This window comes from Neophocaena asiaeorientalis, unplaced genomic scaffold, assembly GCF_003031525.2.
Source record: "Neophocaena asiaeorientalis asiaeorientalis breed wild unplaced genomic scaffold, Neophocaena_asiaeorientalis_V1.1 scaffold808, whole genome shotgun sequence".
NCBI lineage: Eukaryota > Metazoa > Chordata > Mammalia > Artiodactyla > Phocoenidae > Neophocaena > Neophocaena asiaeorientalis.
The window spans coordinates 51,193-64,681 of record NW_020173975.1 but is presented as its reverse complement, the minus strand read 5'-3'; the positions used below and the strand labels follow the sequence as shown (position 1 = coordinate 64,681).

The 13,489-nt window shown below is 39.1% G+C and overlaps 1 protein-coding gene across 1 annotated transcript; it reads left to right on the top strand.

The window, feature by feature from the left end:
• Positions 1 to 750: 750 nt before the first annotated feature.
• LOC112405046 (RAD52 motif-containing protein 1-like) lies at positions 751 to 5,771 on the top strand (the record flags this gene model as incomplete). The annotated part of the gene is made up of 5 exons (XM_024753301.1): positions 751 to 873; positions 1,250 to 1,418; positions 2,388 to 2,486; positions 4,123 to 4,208; positions 5,670 to 5,771. Coding segments are annotated over 5 exons (579 nt in total), but the record flags the coding sequence as incomplete, so codon positions are not given.
• Positions 5,772 to 13,489: the final 7,718 nt, after the last annotated feature.

The following is a 13,489-nucleotide window of genomic DNA, read 5'->3' as shown; positions in this document are numbered from 1 at the left end:
ACTTAAGGAGCTCATAAACTAGTGACAGAGGAAGATGCACACACAATTCAATAAAGATTAACAATGCTTTGACTTTATTTGTATTATTTGATTTTTTATGACTATATTTATATACTTACTCTGTTCAGAATGGAAATGGACATCTAAGAAGGAACTAGTGATGTAAAAAATCCACAGTAATATAGAAGTTCTTTAGAGAGTTAAGACTGGAAATATTTGCACTCTCAAAGAAGTTTGTTAATGCAGATGAACCTCTAATTCTTTTCGTTGCTTCATTTACATTTATAGAGGTATACATATTCCCTCTTCTAACAGGGGTTAGTAACTTGGGGAGGGGGTGCTACAGATTCAGGTCCTAATTCAGTGGCAGGTCCATCTTATCTCCTCTTCAGGTTATATTCTGAAGCAGTATCTACAGGATGAGACGAGTAAAACAGTTCACTTCCTTTGCTTACCCGCAGCCCCATAATAGGCTTCTGCTGGGCTTCCTTGGTTGTTTTCACCATCACTTTCACCACCAGAGGTCAGGGAACCTTCCGGTTAATCAGGGGTCCTGGAAATGATGCAGAAAAGTACTGACTTAAAAATAATAAATAACATTTATTTAGGGCTCACTGTGAACTCATTGCTTAAAATGTCCTACTTAATCTTCACCACCACTCTATAAAATTGGTATTGATAAATCTCAGGTATATCCAATATAAGTCTCTATGTAGCGTTGTGATATTTTTAGGTCTTTTATGTCTTTAGGTTCATCTCGGCACCAGACATAAGGCGGTTCAACATAATACGCCTGCCCTAAGCAGCTCCAGATGCCGAGAATTGGCAAATTACTACTTTGATTTCCATGGGTGGTCAAAAAGTATCATCAAGGTAAACTCTGTAGATTTTCTTTGACTAACCAGACTCTTTTCAACATTGAACTCCTAGACTTTAGAGAGCAGAATAGAACATGGCTATGGGGAGGAGATGTGAGAGACTTCCACATAGAAGTATCTGAGCATTGGCCTGCCACCTAGAATTAGTGATAATCTCAATGACTTGGATGGTGCTGTCCATAATTTTTTCCAGTATTTGTATGGTATATCATAAAAAAACAGTGGCCCATATCTAGTCATTCATTTGTAAGTCTCAGTTGATTTTGAAGGGGTAGCATACCTAAACTATTTCCTGGGATTGCTGGAGTTTAGTTTTTATTTCTAACAACAGTATATGTTGAAGTCTAGCCTTTAATTCAAAATCCTAACAGCTTCGGGATCTTTGTAACCTTGAAGAAAGGGAAAACGAAGATATTGTGACACCACTTCAGAAGCAAAGCCTGAAGGTCTGCTGTACTTTAGAGGTGGTGGTGTCCTCCCAAGAGTGCTGGAGTCCTGGAGTTGGCATGGCTGAGGAACCTTTGGATAAGTTGGAGGAAGGTCTGTTTTCTAGTATGTGTGTGTGTGGGGAGGTGAGGCAGTGGGATTTCTCTGTTTTCCTTTCTTTCTGAAACTCAAATTTTCAGATACATGATCATCTTTTCTAAGCAACTAAAGCCCTGGGCAGAATTTTTCTGCCTGACAATATCGGTTTTTATCTTAGGCAATACGTGACAGGACCTTATACTTTAGAATTTTAATACTGAGTGCCTGCCAAGAAGCTTAGGAGGAGGGAAAATTAGTTTTTTTTGTTTTGTTCTTTTGGGGTTTTTTTTTGTTAATAATATGTTTTGTGCTAAAATAGTCCTTCAAATGCACATGTCTTCTGGCCTTCAGTTATCCCAACAAAATCATTGTCTAAAGATTGAAATAAACTCTTGTGTAAATGTTCAGTCCTTTGCCTCTTATAGAAGGGCCTGAGCAGAAAAAGTAAATATAGATCCCTAGAAAGGGGATTCCGATTGGTACTGTTTTCCTAGAATCCATGGCACTTGGGCTTAGGGTTTTAAGTCAGAGGCAGGGCTGTTAGCTAATGAGGTGGAGGAGGCTCCACCATCCACCTGAGTGGGTGATGGTTGAGTAGAGGCAGGATCATCTGCACTGCAACCAAATCTATCTCACTGTATGAATCCAGCCCTTTACGCAGAGGAGAGCAGGGTCTGTAGCAGTGCAGCCTCAGCTTGTGCATTTGAAATCTGTGAGTAATATGAGATTTGTGCCATGTTTTTGGTTTGCATTTCCCGTCTAGTATTTTAGGAACTTCCAGAATAGATCTGAGCAGTAAACATGTGCCATGCCAGGGTATACCTGCAACAGAGACATTCACCTGTACCCCAGTGTTGTGCCTGCCCTTTAATCACTAAGGTAATGATCTAAGAATCACAGATGCATTTTTAGTTTTAAACATATAATCTAGAAATCAGTTATTCATATAGGCATTTTAAATTCATCTGTTTTGGTGGGATTTAGGGTCATTATCATTACTTATGAAAAGGAAGATAACCCAGAAGCTTGCTATTCAGAAAGCTATGACAGATGCATTTCAGAAATTGCTGATTGTTGTTTTAGGTAAGACCTTTTTAATTGTCGTTGAAGTGCTTCAGTTTCAGTGAGCAAATAAATTTTTTTGAAAAGTTAATTGGATGAAAATAATGGTTATCTAAAACATTACATATTCTTTCATTCACCAGATGCTTTCACAGCAGGAGTCTTACATTTGTTCTTTGTGGCATTTATGAGATAAAACGACAGCAAATATTATTGTCCCCAGTGTTTAGATATAGAATCACTTGCCTCAGTTCATACAGAAAGTGTTTGATCCACTTCTTCCTCAATTGCTTGCTTATCATACAGAGTAGTGTAGTGATTATAAGCCTTGGACACCTGTGTTTGAGTCCTAACATTGTCTCTTAGATTTTGTTGTTGTTGTTGTAGTTTTAGGTTTTTCCAACCAGAGACATTTGAAGGTATTTAATATCTCTAAGCTGCAATTTCTTTATCTGCAAATAGGGTTAGTAATTCAGCTTACCACCAAATGGGGGATATTGTAAGAGTAAATGGGATGATGAACGTAACAAGCTTAGAGCTATGCCTGAAACATAGTAAGTAGACAAAATATATTGACTATTATTATTACCATTGTTTTCTTGTTGAAGAGTTTATTAGATTATGTTTTTGGAATCAGTTTAATTTCAGTTTTCATTTCTGATATATTGGGTGAATATGATTCTTATATAATAATCAGCTACGTTTTTGTGAGTCTTGAAACTGGTCATGCTATTGAATAGCGTTGATTGTGTTCCTTATTGAGTTATACAGCGGTGAGAATGTCACAGGCTGTGCCCAAAGGAAACTTTATGATTAGTAGATTCCCGGAACAGAATTGCTCCCCTGCTTCACAGCCCTGCAGGCTGAGAAATCCAAGCTAAGTTGTCAGAGAGCTTATTGGCTTGTAAGAGTTGACCCTGGATTGGTCTTAGCCTTCCAACCTGGGCAGTCGTTCCGGTGAAGTTTGACTTCTCTGGTCATCAGACAGAATCTCCATCAGCTGTCAACTCTGGGTAACAACATTTAAGAACCAAATTAAATGCCTGGGTTGTTTGTGCCTAATATGCCAAGGTACTCCTTATATGTACCCAAAACTCCTTAGACCAATAAGCCTGGTGGCTCTAGCTTGCCTTGAGGAAAGCTGTATTGTCCAAAGGGTACATGGGCCAGTTTCTGCCAGTAGAGTGTTCAAATGCTCCCTCTCTCTGTCTCCAAAGCTTTGTTCATTTTATCTGGTAGAATTTTTGTTCCAAGGAATAGGCACTTGCCTTGCTTCTAATAGGAAGTATCTATTATAGTCCAGTGGTATCTTTCCCAGGTTTGAACTCACGTTGACCCCCACCTAATGCCTTACTATTTAATTGTATTGTGATTGAACATTTTTGTTTCTACAGCTTTTAATTTCTATGTCCTTATTCCTTAGTTCTTATTTCTAAGATCATAAAGTTTTTGAACCCAAGTTGATACTTCTTATATATGTTTTCACGAATAATTATGATAAAAACTGAAGTGTCAGATGAGGGAACTTCTAGGAAAATGCTATTATTTTCTGCTTTTAGAAGTCAAAAGAATGTCTAATTATTCGGTGCTACCATTGTGTACAGGAAGTTTTAGAACAAGAAAACCTCTGAATTGATCCTTGTTAACTTTATTTCAGAAAGTGGTAAAACAGCTGTGGCATATAGACCCTGTGAACAGGTGACAGATGCTAGAATCGAAGAAGAACTACAGGATTTAATTCAAGTATGTGGAAATAAAAGCTCAAGCGGTATACAGCCAATGTAGCCATAATTCAAAACAACCAGCAGGATTTGGAAGATTTAGGCATGTCTACTCAGCTCTGTCTTCCTTAGGGAAATGTGAAACTCTGAAAGTGCTTTTGAGGCAGGGAATTTCTAGGACTTTTCCAAGTCCCGGGCCTTGTCTCTGGCCCCTTATTTGAAGTTTGGAGAGCAGGATTGAAGGTCACCAGTGTACGTCTACGGTTGTGGACACAGGAGAAGACACAGGCCTTTTAGAACTCCCCTCAAATAGAATTTCAGGGACTTGGGAACAAAGTAACTATAGTCTTAAGTGTGATTATGCTACACTGTTTAAAAACTATTCATGCCTTTCAAGTAAGGTATATTACCCAGATCTGAACATCTCATATATATCTTGTGTTAAATATTTTGCCAAAGAACCTTACTGTAAACCAGTTATATGGATACCTCAAATTAGGGATTAAGTTGCCAACATAATTTCTAAAAGAAAACATTAATGTACTGCATATAGGATTTTTATTAAAAAGGAGCAAAAAATGTGTTTCATGTCATTGAGAGCTTAATTTTTGGCTAGATTTCTTATTATTTAACTCACCCCAATGTTGCAAAGTTTGTTTTGAAGGGAAGAAAGTAGAGAAAGAAAAGGTGGTTATGTTCTGAAAAATGAAAAAAAATTGAAAGTTTTTCCTATACAAATTTATTATTTTAATTTTAATTCAATTTAAATCAGTCAAGGAAACTTCAAACATATCCATGTTTGGGCTATAAGAAGTCTATCTTCCTGTGAAATGTGAGAGGAAAGTATTCCGTATTGATACTAAGGATTTTGGAAACCTGATTATAACAAGAGATGTACTCCTAAATGAGGCCAGTCTTGGAATCAGTTCCATTTAGAAACCATTATGTGCTAGGCAGTGGAGATAAGATGAAGCTTCTTCTCTCTTGGAATTTAGGTGTTAAAGGTGTAACAGACAATTAAAAAGGACTAAAATTAAATAGATTATGAAAAGGCCTGTGAAGAAAGTAAACTGGGTGCTAGTTACAGTATTTCAAGAAAATTACTTAACATGCTGACTTTAACATTCTAAGTATCTTCTCCATGTGTGCACACAGGGTAGACCTCTGAAAAGTGACACTGTAGTTTTTTCTAGATTAATGGGTCTGTTGAGACAAGTTGGGATGTGGGACGTTTTCCCATGCTAATATAAAGAGCCATTCACTTGGTTTTAAACTCTCTTTCCCAGAATGAATTGCTCACCTGCCCCCAACCCCTCCTACAGAAATTCTGGAGTCGTCACTGATTGAGTGGTAACCCCTAATAACACAGTTGTGCATGAATAATGAGATGTGAATACTGAGAGTTTGGAGGAAATGGCAACATTTTAGCATAATTGTAAGGAGTGTCCCCCTCCCGCCACCCTAACTGGTGCTCATTTTGCAGGTCAGCTACTTTTCTTGTCAGCCATGTGGCCAAAGGGAGGAAGAATGTCTCTCAGACTTCAGCTTTCAGGAGGAAGTGTTCAGGTTGCCAGAACTTGACTAGCACTTTTGAATTTCCCAGAATGCCAGGTCCTGTGGTTTCCTCGGGAAGTTCTGCCTCCTTCCCAACCCCCCTCCACCACTGGGCTGCTGGAGACACCCATTAGAACGGCTCAAATGTGAACAATGACAAGAACAAATTCTGTAGGGGGTGGTGGAATAACTTGTTCATAACATAGGCCTTCCTGTTGGTATTAGGATTCTTGAATTTGGCGTTGGCATCGTGGGATAGCAGCTCTTTTTGGGCCTGAGAAGGAACAGCTCAGGGGTGTACAACAATTTCAGATGAAACTAACTAATATTCAAGGACTATCTCTAACTACTCGGTTGTTGATTTCTATTAGTTATTATTCTCCTGGTTTTAGCTCTGTTGTGGGGATTACAGAGGAGTCAACATTTAAATCTTCATAATCTGTGTATTTGTAGCTTCAGTATCATTACTGACCCATAGTCTTTTATGGTTTGGGAAGAGTTATTGATTTCATGTATCATGTAAAGGATTCACAATGATGATAGGGCAATTAAGATTACAATAATGGCTGGTTAATTGTTCACATTTTCTCTACCTGTGCATCTATTGTACATATATGAGTTAGTTTAGTTGTCAATATTAGTGAAATAATATAGAGGACTAGAGAACTTATTGTAAAAATCACTATTGTGTGATGATGAAAATGTAAAAGTTCTTCCATAATCGGTGAAGCTGTATCTTGAGAGCCTAGATGAAATTAATATACCTTAGTGATGGACAGGATTTTAGCCTATGATTTAACTTTGACAAAGCTACATCACTTTTTACTTTTATCTCATTTATTGAAAAAGACATAATTGTTATGGTGTTGGCTTGAAACTGGTTGAAAAGGACTTGAGTCCTTCCTTATTTTACATTTATATAGGTAGGATCTTGAAACATAGGATATGATGTAGGGCATTCGTGTAACCATTCTAGGTTAGGAGTAGCAGTTTCCACTGCTAAGACTTCTTGTTTAGACGCAAATGCTTTTCAAAGTATGAAGATTATTAACATTACTGCTACTACTGAGATGAATGAGCCTAAAGACAAAATACTTCATGTTGTGTTTGCCTCAGGGTACTCAGACTAACGTAGTGACATCCCTGAGAGGCCAAGAAAGTGCTGCAGGAAGTCCTATTTACTGCTACAAATATACTTGTTAAGTGAATTTTTGCTCATGCTGAGTTAACTGTATAACCTGAGAATAGTGGGAATCAGTGTAGGAACCCTCCTATAATAGTGAAGACTGCTCCCATGGACATTAGGTCATGGAAGTGTGCTACTACATTGTATGTATCCTGGAGGACAATGTCTGGGGATGAGTTGGCTAAGATAATTCCTGTCAAACCACCTACTGTAAAAAGAAAAACTAAAGCCTAAAACTCATAATATAGTGGGAGGTCATACAGTATTACCTCCGTGAACATTTGTTAACCAGGGACTTCCCTGGTGACGCAGTGGTTACGAATTCGCCTGCCAATGCAGGGGACACGGGTTCGAGCCTTCATCTGGGAAGATTCCACATGCCGCAGAGTAAAAAGCCCGTGCGATGCAACTACTGAGCCTCCCCTCTAGAGCCCGCAAGCCACAACTACTGAAGCCCACGCACCTAGAGACCATGGTCTGCAACAAGAGAAGCCACTGCAATGGAAAGGCCGCACACTGCAACGAAGAGTAGCTGCCTCTCATCGCAATCAGAGAAAGCCCATGTGCAGCAACGAAGACCCAACGCAGCCAAAAAAAAAGAAAACTTAAAGAAAGAGTTGCTAATCAGCTAGATACTTTTACTCCTGTAGGGATAGAAGTAATTACGGTAGCTGATGCAAAGTGTTCTCCTGAGTTGACAGCTATCCCTATGGTAAACATATGATGGGCCCACAAGAGAAATCCTAAAAAGCCAGTAGACATGACTCATACTATTCCCAAATAGCTGAAAGACACTTTTTGTCCTAAATAGTATGTAATGATATGTGAGTTTATAACAAACCCTGGTAGGCCATGAGTGCAGACTTCAGGGTGACCAAAGAATCAAAACAGGTGTTGGTATAGGATTCGGTCTCCTCCTGCAGGGTCAAAGGAAGTAGTGTTGAGATTTCTATCTCTTAACAGTATAGCAATTCTGGCTGCTCGGACTGACACTGGTAATTATAGTAATATGGCTATAGTTGGGGAAGATTAAACTAATAGTGGTGTTTGGTATTGGGATATGACTGCTGGTTTTGTATGAAAGACTATAGTAATAAAAGTAATAATACCAAGAGTTACAGAGACACGGGCTAAATGTAAGAAGAAAATGGTTAGGTCGACAGAGGCTCCTGCGTGGGCCAGATTGCAGGCTAGAACTGAATATGGGATTCCACTGGTACCAGAACCTGCTTCTACTATTGGTGATATGCGTAGGAGCAAGAATGATGGGGGAAGTAGTCAAAAGTTTACGTGATTTTTTTTGGGAAATGCTACCTCAGGTGTCCGAGTTATTAGTGGCCCAAGTCCATTTTCAAACCCTACAATATAATGGGTACAACTATAAAGAAAATTATTACAAGTGCAGGGACTGTTATGACTACCTTACAGATTTGGGCGTCTCCAAGTAGCGCTCCAGGTTAGCATAGCTCAGCCTGGATTAATATACTTAAGGTGCTGCCTGCTACTCCAGCTCAAGCACCAAATAGTAAATATAAAATATCTTTGTGATTTGTTGAAAATAATCAGCAGTGTATGAACAGAGGTAAAAAGACTGAGCTAGCATTCGACTGTAAATGTAAAGACAGAGATTGAGCCCTCTTTCTCAAAAACCCTGTGGTGAATCAACAAATTCAGAGAAGCTGCTTAAACTTCTGCCGGTGATTTTCCTGCCTTTTTTTTTCTTTCTCAAATGAAGCAGAAGTAGACTGAAGCCAGCTGACCAGAGGATTGGCCTGTTAACTAAACATTCCTGAGGTTAAAACTCATCAATATTGTAAAGATTTGGCTTAATTACAATGTTTGCTTTACATCCAATTGATGTAGGATGAAGTCTTGCAATCCTTATTTTTAGGAATTAAGTAAATTTTACTTTTTTAGGGTTATGAAAGCTCTTGGTCTGAACTAACCTAAATTCCTAGTCCAGCACTGATAGAATGGGTGTTATGTGTAGTAATTGTGTGGATATTATGATTGATAATGATAGGAAGTTTATTTCTTTGTATGTTCAAATTGTTTTATTTTTGCGCTGTTTAATGAAGGGAACATAGTTAGTGATGTGGAGTATGTTAGCTGTAAGTAGGAATATATGTTGAGGACTGCTATGATGGCTATTAGTGTTGGTAGAATGATGTTATCATTTTTGTTATCTCTTGGATAATTACTCATTTGGGTAAAAACCCTGATAGTGATGGGTGATGTCCTAATGATACTATAATGGTGAGGAAAAGGATTGTGATGGGAGGTGTTTTATCTCATGTGTGTGATAATGATACTCTTGTAGTACATGATCTGGGCATAAGTAAGAAGAAGAGAGTGTTGTGATGATATAAATTCATATGTTTACAATTGTTATAATTGGAATATACTTTATAATAGCTGTTATTCATCCTATATGGGCAATTGATGAGGGTGTAGTTTTTTCCAGATGAGTATGGCTAAGTCTGCCTCAGCCTCCAGCTATGATTTATAATATCACTATGATCCATAGTATATTTAGCTTGATGGATGGTGACGTGATATAAAACTGATAGGGGTGCAGTTTTGTCAGGCTGATAGCATCAGGCCTGCTGTTCATGGGATACCTTGTGTGACTTCAGGCACTCAGAAGTGAAATGGGGAAAGTCCTACTTTTGTGACAAGGGCGATTGTCACGAGGGTGGATGCTGCTGGATTAAAGATTTTTGTTATTCATTGTGTTCTTTGACCAGAGTATATTAGATTAATGATAATAGCCATTATAAGTAGTATTGATGTGGTGGATCATTTTAGAAAATATTTGTTGGATGCTTCTGTAGCTTATGGGTTTGTGTTTTTTTATTAGAATGGGGATACCATTAACCAGTGTGAGCTTGTTATACAATTATGTTTCCTGAGAAAATGGTCAGTAAAATGATAGTAAAAACAATGAGAGTTTATTAGTACAGGAAGGGCATACGACAACATTTTGGGGGTATGGGCCTGAAGCTTACTTAGAGAACCTTACTATGTAGCATGTGGTGTAATGTGGTAGCATGGAGAATGTAAAATTCTTAGGAAGAATTCAATTCCAGGAATAAGAGTATTGAAACCTCTATGATTTACTCTATCAAAGAAACTCTTTTGTCAGACATATTTCTTAAGTTTGTGTTGGGTTGCCTGGTATGATGACAGGTAGTGAAAACTCTGATATATATAGGGCTAACGATAGTAGTAAAAAAAGTTTTTATAAGAGATGTATATTTTGACCATATCAAACTTTTGGGTAGGATGCTCAAATTCATAGAAAGGAGATTGTTAGATGTGTTTTAATGATGACTTGGGCTGTATATAATTCTGGCACCTAGGGATTGTCCAATGCTCAAAAAAATAGATTGTTGTGGAAATGTTTATTATAAGGAAATTGACATATTCTTTAGGAAGGGCGGTCTGAATGGGCCTGCTACATTTTCTACATTGAAGACGTATACAGGTTTTGATTCTACTTCTGTTAAATCAAGTGGGGCTTCATTGGATTTCTGCTACTGCAGAGATAATCAAATTCTGGGTAGGGGTCAGGAGAAAATTAGTCATAGGTGTTCTCGTGTAATAATTACTGTTGAAATTGTAAATGATCCATTTATCAGTAAGACTGAGAATGGAATAACTGCTACATTACTTCATATGAGATTGTGTGTGCTACTGTCCCTAGAGCTCCAGTGAGTAAGTATTTTGAATGTGAAGCTCATCCAGATCTGAGGATGGAATAAATGGCTAGGTGTGATATGGCTAATATGCCTACATTTATATTAATTATTGGATAAGGTATGGGAAGAGGAATTCATGTTGTGAGAGCCAGGGTTAAGGCTAGCATTGGGGCAATAATATATAAATTGATTATGTTGATGAACATAGTGGTTCTTTAATAAGTAATTTGAATGCCTCAGCAATGGGTTGTAATATTCCATGGGGGCTGATGATTTTGGGCCCTTTCTGCATTTGTATATAGCCTAGTATTTTCCATTTAGTTAATATGAGCAATGCTATGGTGAATTAAATTGGGTCATTTGTGAAAGAATGTTGATAATAAACATATTCTTAGGAAGAGAACTTGAACCAGTGCAGATAAAGGTTTAAGTTTTACATAATTACTGGGCTCTGCCACCGTAACAAAAACAGTTCTACAGTAGGGTATGTATAAATTAATTGAATGTAGATTATATCATCATTTAGTTTGCAGATATTTTGTAAAGTAAGCCGTATTGCTCTTGTCCTTTCATACTGGAAGAAATCTGCAATAGACAGAAAGCAACCAGGATGACTCCCGTCTGAACCCAGATCATGTGAGACTTTAATCGTTGAACAAACAGACAATTAATAGCAGTTATACCATTGAAATGTCGTCATCCAGCATCAAGGTCATAAACCATATTACCCATATGAACTCCAGAATACAATTACACTGCTATCCCTAGTAAAACTCGTTCCGTTGATCAGTGTTTTTAAGAACAGGTGATAAAGCATTTTGACTAGCTGGTCTAAATTTTAATCACTCAGAGGTGGTTTTATTCTCCAAAACATAAATGGCGCACAGACTCAAGGCACACCGGCTTCAGTAGTTGTGGTGCACCGGCTCCGTAGTTGTGGCCCACTGACTTAGTTGCTCCGTGGCACGTGGTATCTTCCCGGACTAGGGATCGAACCCGTGTCCCCTGCATTGGCAGGCGAATTCTTAAAGACTGCATCACCAGGGAAGTCCCAGAATCGCTGTCTCCCTTTTAATATACCGTAGCCCCTAGGGTCCATGGAAAATTGTTACAGAAAATAAGACAATAAAATATTGTAAGGACTATAACAGAAGCATATAGTACACAGTTCATATAGACACATCCCAAGCAGTTACAAAGTATATTAAAAGGGAGGCTGCAATTTTATTTTGTTTTTTATTATTATTTTTAACATTTTTATTGGAGTATAATTGCTTTACAATCATGTGTTATTTTCTGCTTTATAACAAAGGGAATCAGTTATACATATGCATATGTTCCCATATTTCTTCCCTCCTGCATCTCCCTCCCTCCCACCATCCCTTTCCAAACCCTCTAGGTGGTCACAAAACACCCAGCTGCTCTCCCTGTGCTATGCGGCTGAGGGAGGCTGCAATTTTAAAAGAATAAGATAAATTATACCCACAAACTCCCAATATTTCCTGAAACGTTGCAATCTGAAACCCTATTGTAGGAAGCAGAAGATTCCAGTAGGCATTCTACAAATGAAGGACTCTAAAAGCTGTGGTTGGATAAGGAATTCTGGAACGAAGGTATCCTCACCCAAGGAGAGCAGGTTCCTATACTTCTCTAACATCACATCCCTGTACAGTCTCCACTGATGTTGGTCCAGGCACTCTCACTCCTCTTGAGAGAAATCTATGGCCATATCCTGGAATGTCAGCAGTCCCTGAAATTAAAGGTACACATGCCATGTTGCCACGGGAAGAGTTCATAAGGTGACCCAAGAAGAAAACAGCAAGTTAAGAGAACTGGTTTTAATTTAGAAGAGTGTCTTCAATTATCACAAATATATATATATTACAAAGTAACTTTCTCTACCTTATTTCTAACTACAAGAAAAGAGTATGGCATGTGATTCACAAAACCAGTATAGAGACTATACTTATCTGGAAAAGAAATTATAAAATGATGGTTTCAACACAGGCATATACATTTGTGAATGTTTTATTTATATCAAATTGGATAAAATGTGTGTATTTCTGAGACACAAAAGACATGTCGAGGTAGAAATGTACCTTTCAACTATTCATGGGTACACAAGTACACTGGGGAGATTGTAAAAGTGTAGATTGTGATTCAGTAGGTCCGGTGGGCCTGAGTTCTATTTTTTTCACAAGCTCATTTTTAACTAGTGATGCCACAGTCTCTGATCCATTAACGACAATTGTGAATAGCAGAGACATAATTAGAAAGGTAAAAATTCATATTTAATTTTGAACTTAAAGTGTTTTATGGATTTTACACCTTAAATAGGATAGAAAGCACAGCAGCAACAATCATTTGTGAATATTTACTATAGACCGTGTATCTTTCTAACTTTTTTGTGTAGGATTCCAGGAAAAAGGCATGGGCTGCTACAATGGGCGGGGCCCCCAGGCCGGGCCGCCCCTCCAGGACCCCCGACGGGGCCTTGCGCTCCTGGCGGCTCCCTCCCGCGGCGCCTCCTCCCTCCCGGCAGGCCTCGGATCAGAGCGGTCCCACCCCCTACGCCAAGAACGGAGCCCGCGTTTCCGCAGAGCTGGAACTGCCGCAGCTCGGGGTCTCTTCCCTCCGCCATCACGGAACTCCCCGGAGGCCGAGGGGGGGGCGGCCTCACTGAGGCTGCCGGTTCTGGACTGGCCCCGGCGGCCGAAGCCGGGAGAGTCGTGCGGACCGTCCATCACGGAACTCCCCGGAGGCCGAGGGGAGGGCGGCCTCACTGAGGCTGCCGGTTCTGGACGGGCCCCGGCGGCCGAAGCCGGGAGAGTCGTGCGGACCACGGGCCGGGTAAGTGGGCGC